Genomic DNA, 14,754 nt, shown 5'->3' with positions numbered 1-14,754 from the left:
GAGCCGCGGGGGGAGGGGTGCGGCAGGTGCACGGCTGTGACTGGAACCCCGCCCCCGACTGCTCCGTAATTGGAAGGGCGCCCAGGAAGTGACGGGAGGCGGGAAAAAAAGAACAACCCGATTGGTCGGCCGCCCAGGCTGCTGTCCCTCCTCCCGCCACTAGGAGGCGCGGTAGCCACAAGCCTCCTCAAGGCCCTCTCGGGATCCGTAGGGGAGCTGGCTCCCGGGAGCGCGCACGCCGACACCGGGAAGCAACGTCACTCGCCCGTGGTTCCCGCGCGTGAAGCGGTTCTGCGAGATTGCGGCTCCCGGAGCCCGAAGCTCCAGCGCGCTTATGTGGACGCTGCGCTCCGCCGCGGTTCCGGCCCGGGATGAGGACGGCGGAGGTATGCCAGCCGACTAGGCCCAAGCTGGCGTCTTCACGGGGCGGGAGGGGGGGGGCCACACGCCCCCCCCCCCCCCCGGCAGAAGGGGGGTGGAAACAGGAGAAGGGGCGGAAGTCGTGGGAGCGCGAGACTTGCTTCCGATCCGGTCTGGAAAGTTTTCCGCCCAGAAATCCCCGTCACTCTCCTCTGAGCCCGCCCTCCTGAGTTAGCCGATTGGTCAAGGGGCCGGAAGCCCCGCCCCGCGTGAGGGGTGTGGCCGGCGTGCCCCTTACGCTGAAGGCTCGGCGGGGGGCGTGGCCGCGCTGGGCGTCCCCGGATTGGCTGGCTGGCCCAGCTGGAATTCGCCTTCCCGTGGATGGGAGGGCAGGGAGAGCCCGAGGGGGCGGCCCCCCAGAAGCCTCCCCAGCCCCAAATGCCGTTCCCTCTGCGCCCCGAGGGGGGCCCGGGCCACTTGCTGTAGCCGGGCCCCGGCACTTGGCGCGTTTAACAGCGCTGTTAGGCCCCCGAATGATGGTCACTCGTGCGTTGGGGCCTCCCTGGGGCGGCGCACAATACACCCTTATCTATCTTCTTGTCCTAGAATTGTCGTTCAAGACTTTCTATCCTTTTATGAATTCCTGCGTAGAAAACGACCCGTGTCTGACCCATCAGCTCGTCTTCTATTCCTAAATAGGATTGTTTAAGAGATAACAAGGATAATCTTTATTCATCCGATGCCGCGTATTTTTAGGCCTAGGGATAATTTTTATTCATTTCCATCAAGTCAGTGATAATATTTACGTTGAACTAAGCTGCTTGTGAGGGCACATCCCCGACTCTGACTCCAGGTCTTATCACACCTCTGTTCTCACCAATATGAAGAAAGATAACGTACTTTCATAAAACTACATAGTCTGAATGATCTAGACATAAGTGTGTCCATTCTGGGCACGCAGCCCTCAAAGACTATCTTGTAGCATAATTACTTACTTTATTTGTATTTTGCAAGGCAGTGAGGTTAAATGACTTGCCCAGGGTCACACAGCTAGGTAATTATCAAGTGTTTGAACTCAGATCCTCCTGACTCCAGGGCCAGTGAGTGCTCTATCCACGGTGCCACCTAGCCAACCTGTCCCCTTTACTTTGAATCTTGAGAAAGCAATAGCTGCATATGAATTGAATTAAGGTCACAACCCAAATTTGTAGCATTTGAGATTAGAACCCAGTCCGGTTCCCTGTCTGTGCCTTCAATTTGAATTTTAATAAGTAAACAATACTTCATCCTGACTACTCATTTTTTGTTCTTAGTAGTTTTTCTCATTTCAAAATGGCTATGCCAGGGACAAACTTCCCTGACTAGTCCTGCTGTCTTTTTAGTTCTTCTCTTGTAATTTGTTTGCTGCTGATGTACTGGCTTGGAACTGCATGCCAACAGATGACTTTAAAAAAGCAGTCTTCTGTGTATTCCAATACTGTAACAAGTTTTCACAACTGACCACAAGATGGCAACAGAGGATCAGCTACAAGAAAACAACCATTTGTAGTAGTAGAAGACTTGTTACATCCACCACCAGTTTGGAGGTGGGAACAGTTATTTCATGTGTTTGTTTATATAACTTTTATGAGAATAACTTATTTCAGTTCTCGAGAGAACCTCCCATCCCACTAAGTAGAAATTCTCCACGCCTATAGAGATATTATAATGCTTTTCTAATTGCCCATATTCACATAAGCTTGACACATAGTCAAGTCCTATATCTTCTAGGTCACACTGCCATGAGAATCACTTCACTGAGAACTTCATGAGGCCTTATTTATTTATTTATTCTCCCTGTTCCTCAAATAAACATTTGGAGACTTGGATGAAGTTTCACAAAAGCATCAAACATACCAGTAAATATTTAAAGTAGTAGCAGGTCTTTATTGTTGTATATTTGAATTTATGTAAAGAAAAAGTTAAAGAGATACTTACAGGCTGATATAGTAAGCTGAATCTTCAAAACACCAATTTTGGCACTGAATTTCTAATGAAGGGAGCTGCCAGGACACAGAAGACATGGTCATTAATTTTTTTAGATCAGAAGAAATGTATGTATTTTCCTGTTTAGGCAGTAGTGAAATGGTCAAGTTACCAATGAAGACTTATTGAGGGCAGCTAGGTGGTGTAATGGAGTACCGGCCTTGGAGTCAGGAGTACCTGGGTTCAAATGCAGTCGCAGACACTTAATAATTATCTAGCTGTGTGGCCTTGGGCAAGCCACTTAACCCCATTTTCCTTGCAAGAACCTAAAAAAAAAAAAAGACTTATTGAAGAAAATGAGACCTGAGTAGGGCTTTGAAGAATAAATAGTTTTTAGAGAGGCTTGAGATAGAAGTACTTACCACTACAGCTTGCAGACCCACCATGGCAGGAGTAGCAGAACATACAAATTATAAGTACTTAGAAATTTTAAGAAAGATCCTTAGTTGTTTTATGTGTGTGTGTGTGTGTGTGTGTGTATAATATGTATATATATATATATAGTATATAGTAAATATATAATACAAAGTATACTATATAGTATAAAATATATATATATATACAGGCATAAAGTATACATATATATATATTATAAAGTATTTATGAAGCTCCTGCTTCATATGAAGCATTGTGCTGAGTACTGAGGATACATAGATGAAAAAGACAGTCCATGACCTCAAGGGAAGATTTTTACACATAAGGAAGCTGAAAGGGGTGCCAGAAGGTACCTGATATGAAAAGTAGAAACCAAGCAAAGCATTGGAAAAATAGTGGGAAATGAGTAGCCCTCTTTATTAAGTATGAGATGGTGTTTGTGAGTCTCTGCAGCCGAAAAAAATCATTGTATGATCAACCTGGTAATATTTCTTCAAACTAAAGAGACTGATTCTTGTACTTAAGATATATAAATATTACAACTTATCATTGGCAATGCGCTTGAAACATTTGCAGCTTTTAAGAGGCTGCCAAAACTTGTGATCTTCTGACATTACCATTGAGATCACATGTTCATCTTCATGCTATGACAAAGAACCCATATAGTGTTTCAGTGGATCAGTGGTATGTTGAAAATTAGCTAAATACCAGGTTCTGGAAAGCTTTGAATACAAAGCTAAGGATTTTAAATCAATGTTTTAGGAATATTAATCTTATGTGCAGGATGTTTAATTGGGAGGGAGTCATTTTGATGATGCTTCCAAGTAATACAGGAACTCAAAATTCTCCTTTCATACATATACATTCTTACATTTTATTATTATCATCCTCATTGATAATATGTGATATGAGTGATTCATTGAGTGATTATTGAGTGATTCCCTCTTGGCCGCATTGCCCAGCACTAATTGGAAAACAGGAAGTAGGAAAGGTCTATTGTAAAGTAGAAAGATGAGAAGTAGGGGTGATGAAGCTAAACTACTATGTGGCAGTTCTCTAACTTAAGGGTCTCTGGTTGTTATAGTTCTGGGTCCTGACAGTAACAAGTATTTATGATTAGAAAACTACTTATAATTTAACAATAGATGTAAAAGAGGAGTGGCTAGGTGGTGTTTAGGGACAGCTAGGTGGTGCAGTGGACAAAGCACCGGCCCTGGAGTCAGGAGTACCTGAGTTCAAACCTGGTCTCAGACACTTAATTACCTAGCTGTGTGGCCTTGGGCAAGCCACTTAACCCCATTTGCCTTACAAAAAAAACCAAACAAACAAAAAATAGATGTAAAAGTATTTTGGAAAGTTAAAAATTTAAGGTATCAAAACTGTCACTATTTGAAGATGAAGTTGCTTAGGAACACTTGAGTTCTAATCTTCCTTCAAATACTTACTAGCCATGTAATCCTAGGCTAGTAAATCACTTAACCTCTCTGTTAATTTCCTCTTCTGTAAAAAAATAGAATTAATAATAAAACCTACATAGGGTTGTTTGTGAGGATTGTATGCAATATATATATATGTACATGTTCACATGGCCTATTTGTGTCCAACCTGTGGAGGATCATTCTGAGTTTATTGGTCTGAGCAGCCCATAGTTAGACACATTGCAGCTTGACTCTAACATGGTGATATAGTTTTGATTCTCTTTGAGAATGAAGGGCAAGAACCATATGCACACATACATATATGGTGCTTTAGGACAGCTAGATGCTATAGTGGATGGAGTGCTGGGCCTGGAGTCAGGAAAACTCATTTTCCTGATTTTAAATCAGGCCTCTGATACCTACTAACATGTGACCCTGGGCAAATCATTTTCCTGTTTGTCTCAATTTCCTTATCTATATTCCTGGAGAAGGAAATGATAAGGTTTTGCCAAGAGAACCTCAGATGAGGATGTGAAGAGTGAGACATGACTGAAAAACAATTGAACAACAGCCAGAGTGCTTTGCAAAAGGAAAATATTAATCCCAACCAGATGTGGTTTATTTACTTAAAAGAAATTGTGATTATGGGCTGTTTTTTTTTTTTGTTTTTTGTTTTGTTTTTTGCAAGGCAATGGAGTTAGTGGCTTGCCCAAGGCCACAGCTAGGTAATTATTAAGTGTCTGAGGCCAGATTTGAACTCAGGTACTCCTGACTCCAGGGCCAGGGCTCTATCCAGTGCGCCACCTGGCCACCTCTGTTTTCCCTTCTCAATCCATACAAAATGAATTAAGTGTTTTTATACTGAGTCTTCTGGCTTATTCACTATTTTATGAGCCAAATGAAATATTTGTCAATATTAAAGTTTTTAATATTGGTCAAATGTTGATAAAAAATTTCCTGTACTAACAGTTTGCTTTGATGACAGCTAGAATTTGCCAAAATTTGAATAAATATTCTGTTAACATACTGAGAAACTGGTAAGTTGAATCATTTTAAATCAACTAAGAGAGCTGTTTAAGGGAACCTTTGTAGTTAATGAAGAGGAAAAAAATTTTTAGTGTAAATAATTTCCCTCTTACATATATATATATATATAAGTTTTATCTGTTGACAGATTTTACAGAATAAGTGATTTTTTTGATCCAAGGAAATTGACTTGAGAGAGCGATAAAGGATGACATTTGGACAGTTCTAATATTCCAATGATGTCTTCTTCATGTCAGGATTTCGAATTTACAGGCAAAGTTATCACTATATATATGACACATGCATGCACGGGTTATAGTCCTCATCACTGAAAGAAACATCTGTATTGATAATTCATTTGTGTATTTGATAAAGAAATGCTTCTTAGGAATATATATTCCTATTAATTTTAATTGATCATTAACTTTTTCTTAACCTCTCAGTGACCCAGGCATCTCTCTTGCAGAATATTTGCTTCTCTGAATTAATAGTTTCTCCTTTCTTGAAGTTCCCTATAGGTCCAAACTAAAAAAAATCTTAAAACACAAATTTGATTTGAGTAAAGAATTTCAATTGTTTTTAGCTAGCAAAAGTGCAATTATTTCTTTAAAATCATTACTTTAGATGGAAAAATCTTTGGAATTTTCATTAAATCAATATATTTTATGATTTCCTTAGGGAACCCTTATCGACTTTTGGTTGATGTTGATTACGTCGTTGGAAGAAAAAATTGTGGAATTCTAATTGAAGATGATCAATCAATCAGTAGAAATCATGCTTTGTTGACTGTTAAACATTCTATGACCAGTCTGGTATGCTTCTTCCTTTATTATCATAGATTATTATTATTATTAGATTGGTTGAACCATATATATTTGTGAAAACTAAAGACTCTTTTAAAATTGGAAGAAAAGATTTTGGGGCTTCTTAAGATAAAATGGTTTCTTTTCTTATGATAGCAAAAATGAACAATTTTACTTTGTAGGAAGTGACTACTTATTAATTGACATTTCTTTATTAACTTTCAGAAATTATACATATAAATAACTTGTATATTTTCTGAATTATGAATATAAATTATTGTAATTTTTTATTTTTTTTTCTTTTATGGCAACCAATCACTTTGTATACCTTTCCAGAGTCAAGCTTCTGAAATTCCTGTATTGACAATAAAAGATAATTCTAAATATGGCACATTTGTTAATGAAGAAAAAATGCAGAATGGGACTGTACTACCTTTAAAGACTGGAGACAGAGTTACCTTTGGAGTCTTTGAAAGCAAATTCAGGTAAGTACTTTTTGGATGAATATTTAAGTGGACCTATTTTTTCCATGTAACCAAGTTTTTTGTGGGGGTGTTTTTAAAACTGAATTATTGTTTCTTTTGTTTTTGATCCCTAAAATCTATAGGACCATGCACCCATTTTATCACAAAACAGAATTGTACAGTTCAATAAAAATCAGGGTTGTAGAATCTCAGAGTTGGAAGTAACTTCCGAGGCTGTCTCTACCCAAGAGCCAGTGTTAATAATCAGCTAGGACAAGCAAATATAAGGATTGTGTTTGTGTTCCACCAATTGAAAAAGAAAAATGAGAGCTTTTCAAAATTTCTGTGTGAGGGCCATTAGCAGGGATCAGTGCTCTCAAACTTTAAGGGTAATATGCTATAGTTAAGGATGAAAAATTAGAAGAGGAATTGTTTGGTTCCTATGTAATACAACACTAATATTGGAACATTTTTAGGTCCTGAAATGTCAATACCTACAATGTTTTATATTTTGATTTTTTTTGGTTTAATTTAATGTTTTGGATTTTTTTCAGTTAAAAAAATCTATTTTCTCTTCCTCCTATCATCCCCTCCCCCCCTTCTCCTTTGGAAAATCCAGAAGTCATGTAACAAATATTTAGTCAAATAAATTCCCACATTAGTCATGACACACTCATCCCAATTTCAAATATCTCTTCCTGTGGCCTTAGTCCAACAACTTCGTGTCAGGAGGTGGGGAGCTTGTTTCCTTATTGATCCTCTGGAAATACTGTTGATCATTCCGATCATTCCTTGCATTGATCCAAGTTCTCAAGTCTCAAGAGTAGGTGAAGTATAAGTGGCTCCTTTAGGTTGCTGATTATAGGATTCTTATTTTTATACATATTGAGATTTGAAAGAACTTGAATCTCTTTTAAACTGTAATATATTTGAAATAAGTGAGTGTGAAGAGGTTATTTTTTTAATTAACAAGTTTCACGATGGATTAGAAACTGTAAAGACTAAACAGGTAACCATGTTTTCCAGCTGGTTTACTACTTTACCCTTATTAAACCTCTAATAAAACTTGTATAATTTTTTTTTCCCCTACAGAGTAGAATATGAACCATTGGTTGCATGCCCCTCTTGTTTAGATGTGTCTGGAAAAACTGTTTTAAATCAAGCTGTTTTAAAACTTGGAGGACTTGTTGTAAACAGCTGGACAGAAGAATGTACTCATCTTGTCATGGTGTCAGTTAAAGTTACTATTAAAGTAAGTTGAATACATTGTAGTGTTAAAAATTGAGTAAAGCTTAAATTTCTAGTTACCAACTGTAACATTTCTCTTTGTTGTGCAATATCATCATGCAGTTTTCTGGCTTAACTTCACAGTTTGAAAGTTTGAAAAAATAAATTAATTCTCCTGCATCATTTTCTAAAACTTTATCAAGCACTGGATTACATTTAGAATTACCTTTATTTGACCTTTAAGAATGTACAAGTATTCCTGACTAGGATAAAGTGTAAATAAAATGCACCTTTTCAGAAATAAGGAGACATCAGTGGAAGAAGAAAAGTCATGTGTGAAGCAGAAATGAAAAGTTAATCTTCATAATCTCCAGGTGATAGCCACATATTTTTTTAGGTAGAGCTCAGTGTCTGGGATCAGCACTCACTGTACTTTATACTTTTTCTATTGTAAAATGAGTAATTGAAGTTCTATGACCATCATATTTAAGTTAACTATATTTGAAATAAGTTTTTATTTATGTTCATTTACATATGATTATATGCTAGCCTCAGTAACAATACATTATGAGAAAGATTTAGGAGGTTAAGACTCCATTTGATAAAAACCTTTTGAATTGGAAAGGGAACTTTGGGTTTTTTTAATTTTGGTTTCTATTTTGTTTTTGCAAGACTTATTTGCCCGAGGCACACTGCTAATATGTATCAAGTGTCTGAGGCTGTATTTGAATTTTAGGTCCTCCTGACTCCAGAGCCAGTGATTTATTCACTGTACCATCTACTTGCCCCTAGAAAGGGTTGCTTCATCCAACAACCTTTAGTTTCATAGATGTGAAAGAAGACTCATAGAGGTTACATGCGAGTTGTTCTAGGTATAGTGTATATATAGCAAGAACCTAAGCCTCAATCTTCACATTCCAAGTTGAGTGCTCTTTTTTTGTTACTATGATGGAATTTTATGTTAAAAATCACTAGCCATAAGTGTTAAATATCATCTTAGCAAATATCTCAGTAAAAAAATTACTTTTGTTTCTAGGTGTTTTTGTATTTTGTTTTTAAACTAAACTCTGGTCCTTTCTTAGATCTGCTTATAGTATAGAAGGATTATTTTTAATATAATTTTATTTTTTGTCAAATTTCAAGGAATTATTTTTTCTTTCTTCCACCATTCCACCAAAAAAAAATGGTCAGAGAAGACAAAACTCCCTACAAATGGCCTTGTTCAAAAATGTGTGTCTTATTCTGGTTGTTTATTCCATAATAATAAGAATAATATAACTATTGTTTATATATTATTGTGAGATTTGCCAAGCATAATACTACATTACATACTACTACATTTACCTACATCAACTGTGTGAGGTAGGTTCTATTATTATATCCATTTCTTGGATGAGGATAATCTGTCAGGACATGCTTCATAATGTCTGGCTGTTATGTTGAATGTCATAGAATTTAAAAATATAATCCAATTCCCAGACCCAGAGATGCACAGTGACTTGCCTGTGGTCACAGATGAAACAAGGAGCAAAGTCAATATTCTAAAATTTCTTAAAATGTAATGGTTGTTTCAGTACCTCATCACTTCTTATAATTCTTTTACATTCTATAAACTTTATTTGAAGACAAATAAAGGTGACTTTCTTTGGGGGGAAGGTTTGTGAAAGACAATGGGACTGTAAGGTCTCTTAACTGTGATTTTAGAATCTCAGGATCATAGATTTAGCATGCTGAAAGGAGGTTATGTAGACGAAATCCCTCATTTTAAAAATTAAAACTCAAAGAGTATTTGACCTGCCTAAAGTCACAGAGATAAGTAACATGGCAGAGGTCTCCAGATATCATTTCTAATTCCCTTTCCATTGCATTATATTTGATTACTATTGAGCATAATATCTATGAAATTATGCATAGTATGAATATTGGAAATAAGCTGTAGTGAATTTTGACTCCACTTAAATTGGTGTTCTCTTTTTTCCTCCCTAAATACTCTAAAGGAGTCGTAGTTATATGCACTATTTCAAATGAAAGTTAGAACCCTTTTCCCATGTAATAGCTTGCAACCTTTACAGATAGTAAATTAAAATTTTATTTATTAAAGATATTCTAATGAAAAAATTAAGCCTAAAATAGGATGTTTCATTGACTTTTAGCTGCTTTTATTGTTGAAAAAAAGGTAAACTATGTAATAATATTGGGAGCCGCCTATTTTATGTTGTTTCCATTAAGGAATATGAAATTGAAAATCTTTCCCTCAGATAAATCTTCTATTATCTTTGTGTTATTTACAAATGTGGGGTTGCATTCTTATTTTTTTTTTGGTAATGATAACTAATAAACAAATTTGTTATTCTCATTTTAGACAATATGTGCACTGATTTGTGGTTGTCCTATTGTAAAACCAGATTATTTTATTGAATTTCTCAAAGCCATTCGGACAAAGAAACAACTTCCAAAACTAGAAAGGTAAAGTATATTTTCATTATCCCATTTAAGAAAAGATTGGCGTAAAATACAATCTCAGATTTATTTCTTAGTGAATGAAGAAATAAAAAAAATGACATATTTACACTTTCTTAGAATTTAGAGCTAGTAGGGACCTTAAAAGTCATCTAGTCCAACCTCTTCATTTTATAGATTCAGAGAAGCAGGGTAGTAAGTGGCAGACATGGGATTTGAACATATAGTCTCTGAATCCAAATCCTGTATCCTTTCTATCATAAAGTCGAACTCTGCTATAGGTTAAAGGAGTTATTTTTTTGCTTTTGTTCCTATTTTAAAACAATCTTACAAAATAACTATTAAATACCTGCTGATTTGGAAAAAAACAAATTGAGGGCTGTGAGTAGGTATTCAAAAGGGGATCATATATTGATTACAAAAGAATTACCTAAGGCTATTAAATGGGTTTTTCTACAACCCTTCATCTTAATAGAATTTGATTGAGATTTAAGATTCTTGCTGAAATAGTAAAATATGGGAACAATATAGTGAACTGAGAGTCAAGAAATGACCTGGATTCTAGTCTTGATTACCTAAATGCTTGAATCCTTTTTGAATGATTGAATTCTAGTCATCTTAAAGGAAATCCAAATGTTTTTGTTTTTAAATTTAAATTTATTTTTTTCTAATTACGCATAAAGATAGTTTTCAGCATTCTTTTTTGTACGATATTTGAGTTCCATGTTTATCTCCCTTTTCCCCTTGCCTCCCTCCTCCCCATGACAACAAGTAATCTGATATCTCAAATCTTATTTGGTAGCAAATTGCCCAAGAAATTTAGAGACATTATGAATTATTTTCTTGAGCTACTACTGAATGATCAACTTAGTTTAGTCTGGTGGTTGTAATTTATAAAGCAATATATATAGTACTTCATGATATGTTTCTACCCTAGGCAAGATTTAGAACTATGATTGTAATTTTATAGTTGTCATCCAGCCTAAATGCAGGATGCATTCTATAAATAAAGTGTGTGTGTGTGTGTGTGTGTGTGTGTGTGTGTGTGTTTACACATACATATAAATGTAAATTATCAAATCTTTTTTTCATACTGTTATGAAATAGCCATATTGATTATATTGAATTTCTGTATCTCCACTGTACTTTTTAGTATTAAATGGTGATTATTCCCACCTGTTCTTTAAGTCTCAGCTAAAATCAGATTCTATAGAAACCTTTCCCAATTCTTCTTAATTCTAGTACCTTCTCTTGCTTATTTATTTCCTATTTATCCTGTATAATGTTTCTTGAGACCAAGTACTATGTTTGTTCTTTTTGTTTATCTTCAATGTTCAGTACAGTGCCAACTCAGATACTTAATAAATGTTTATTTCCTGTCACATAGAAGACCAGGATTTGATTCTCTAGGGAGATACAAATATTTTTAAATAGATATACTAAGATATAGTGGAAAATTCTGCGTTTGGAGTCAGAGGACTTGGATTTGAATCCAGATCCTATCACTTATTGTTGTGTTCTTGAAGAACTCTTTTAATCACTCTGGGCCTCAGTTTCCTCCTCTATAAAATGAGGGGATTGGAATGCCTCTTAAAGCTCTAAAATCTGCATCTATTACATTTTTTCCCCCTAGATCAGTCAATTAGTAAACATTTATCAAGAGCCTGCCATACGTTTTCAGGTGTATTGCTAATTGCTGGGGATACAAATACAAAAAAAAGAGTCAGTTCCTACCTCCCTTGAGGATCTTAACAATTTAATAGTAGAAGGTAGCACCTAAAAGAAATCTGAAAAAAAAATTGGGAAGGGAATGTGGAAGATGAGAGGATGGAAAAGTCCCAGAGTAGTACAGGTGAAAAATGAAATGTTCTGAAATCTGAAAGCTTCATTCTTAAATGAAGCTCCAACCTTCCAATTTTAGGGATAAGAGAGTAATGATAGTATGAATTCTGAGGCTAATGGTATCTTGCAATATGATGAAATTTTGGGGGGCCATGTGGAAAATTCAGTTCAGTTCATTAATTACATATATATATATATATACACACACACACACACACACACACACACACACACACACACACACACACATATATAAAATATTAGATTTTAGACACAGTGCTTAGAATTGGAGATACATTTAGGAAAAAAGAAAGACAGTCCTTGTCTTCAAGGAGCTTCTAATCTAATGGGGAAGACAAAAAAGCAAAAGTCAATTGGAAAGCCAAGGGGGTAGGGAGGCTTTGACTCCAGGAGCATTTTTTTTCCCCAGAGGTAAAAGCAAGTAATGCTGCAGATGCAGAATGTCCCAGAGTAATGCAGCCAGTGAGAAGTGAGGAGGATGTTAAGCAAGCTAACAAAAGATTCCATCTTAATAGTTTAGAAAGGAAATGTAGCAGGATTCATGACTGATTCAATAATGGTAGTTGCTAAGCAATTCTCATGAATTGATAGAATTGAATTAGTATATACTTGGTCAGTGTTAAACCTTAAATTCTTTCCCATATATTAAATTGCTTATTTAGTTTATATACTTCTTTAATATGTTGTAAGCTTTGTGATGACAGGAACCATGTTTTTCCTTACTCTTGTATTTCCCTGCCTACCATCTGGAACAGTGCATTGCAACTCTATACTAAGTACTCATTGACTGACTGAATGAATGCATGTCATTATTATGTGTTTTATTTATTGTAAGACTATAAGCTCTTTGGGCAGTTTTTTGACTTAGGACATGATAGAAATAAATTGCAAACACCATGTAAGGACAAACTGAAACCTTATCACAGTTCAACTGAGAGAAGCCATAGGGCAATTATACACCTCCATAGCTCTAGTAGGCTTTTTTGCTCCAGGTTCTGAAATAATTCATTTAGTACATGGACTTATAAAGAGAACTACCTTATACATATATACATTCTTATGTATATACAGCAATCTGGTATGAGAGCACAGTGTTAGACACTACACGAAACTGAAAATGCTCCCTCTGTTCTCAAGAGACACATTTTTTTTAGGGTAAAGAAAATTCACAGCAGTCATTTTCTTTGAACTCAAATGGAATAGGAGAATGGATTTATGTGCATTTAAAAAAATAGAGTAGCTTAGACTGGCCTTAAGAGCTGGTAAGTATTGGAAAGGTAGATGGCCTCAAAAATGGTGAGAGAATGGGGAAAGGGAATAAAGGCAAAAATAGATGGAAGGGTAAAACGAAATCCAAGGGACAACAAAAAAAAGACAAATGGGTGAAAAAGCAGCTTATTTTTGTAATGCCAACTGCTTTGGTTTAGCAGTTTTTCTTAATGCTCTCTAACTGGTTCCTCTTTTTATCCAATCTCCTTGGAAGAAGTATTTATTTCTGTGTATGTATATGATATACATATGTGTGTGTGTGTGTGTGTGTGTGTGTATTATATATACTAATATCACATCATATGCAAAAAAGGCTTATTATGGTATTTCTTACACAGTGTTCGTAGTGATCTTGTCCCCAGAGAAGTAAAGCCATCTTATTTAGATAGCCATTATTATCAAATTATTAACAGGAACTTATATTGTATATTATTTTAATATAATTTACTTTTCCTACAGTTTTTATCCTCCTATTGATGAACCTGCCCTTAATAATGAAAATGTGGATCTAGCAAGGCGTAAGGAAAGAAAACAAATTTTCAGTGGGAAAACTTTTATATTTTTAAATTCTAAACAGGTAATATTAATGAACTTTTGGGGAGAGAGAGTGGGGGGACAAAGGTCTGGTCCTTTAATTTTAATGGCATGGAAAGTTTCCTCTACTGAGGTTCAAGGGGAGCTGTTCTGCCACTTAGAATCTTTTGAGACATTAAGGGGTTAGGTGACTTGGCCAAGTTAATGCTACTGACATATGTCAGAGGCAGGACTTGAACCTTGGTGTTACTGAACCAGAGGTCAAATAATGGTATACCTCATGCTACATTGCCTCACCCGTTAGTTAACCTACCTTATTAGGGGAATTACAAATACACATAGTATTATAACTCCATATATCAGTGAGAACAATTTTTATGCACGTTATGTATGAATTTGACATTTTAAAAGACTTGCTAAGGATTATTTTTGCCTTTATCACTGGGTAGAATTTTTGGTAATCAGTGTTGCTCCATTTTGAGCCTCTATATAGTATAATCATATTTATTAATATCTGGTTCTTGAACAGGATGTATAAAAGACAAGTATTGACAATGGGAGCTGCATGGTCTAGAAAAAGGATAAAGAACTTTAGGTGTCAGGAAACTTGAGTTTTCATCATCTCATTTTCCAAGGCAAGTCCCTGAACCTCTCTTTGTGCTCTTTTTCCTCCTCTATAAAATAGGGATGAAAATAGCATTTAGCATGCTATCTAGCTAATATATATAGCAGTTGGGCACCACTAACTGATTTTTATTAGTGATTTTTTTGTTGTTCATATTTTCAAAGGCTATTGTGGATGTTAATGTTCTTGGTAATTGAATAAAATCCTATACCAGTGGAAGATAGTACATAACTCTAAGGGAGTTTCTCTATATTTTTTTTTTCCTTAGGATTTTGCAAGGCAAATGGGACTTAAGTGGCTTGCCC

At 35.9% G+C, this 14,754-nt stretch overlaps 1 protein-coding gene across 1 annotated transcript in view; it reads left to right on the top strand.

Annotated features, from left to right (window-relative positions):
* Positions 1 to 264: 264 nt before the first annotated feature.
* The window catches only part of NBN (nibrin), a 46,913-nt gene continuing 32,423 nt past the window's right edge, over positions 265 to 14,754 (top strand). Inside the window, exons 1-6 of the mRNA XM_074199908.1 lie at positions 265 to 386; positions 5,883 to 6,016; positions 6,344 to 6,492; positions 7,564 to 7,723; positions 10,061 to 10,164; positions 13,750 to 13,867. Of these exons, the coding sequence (XP_074056009.1) occupies positions 335 to 386; positions 5,883 to 6,016; positions 6,344 to 6,492; positions 7,564 to 7,723; positions 10,061 to 10,164; positions 13,750 to 13,867 (717 nt within the window). The 5' untranslated portion in view covers positions 265 to 334. The remainder of the gene's footprint in view (positions 387 to 5,882; positions 6,017 to 6,343; positions 6,493 to 7,563; positions 7,724 to 10,060; positions 10,165 to 13,749; positions 13,868 to 14,754) is intronic.

Source organism: Macrotis lagotis, chromosome X, assembly GCF_037893015.1.
Source record: "Macrotis lagotis isolate mMagLag1 chromosome X, bilby.v1.9.chrom.fasta, whole genome shotgun sequence".
NCBI classification, from domain to species: Eukaryota; Metazoa; Chordata; class Mammalia; order Peramelemorphia; family Peramelidae; genus Macrotis; species Macrotis lagotis.
Note: the sequence above shows the minus strand (reverse complement) of the source record. Positions and strands in the feature narration are given on the sequence as shown.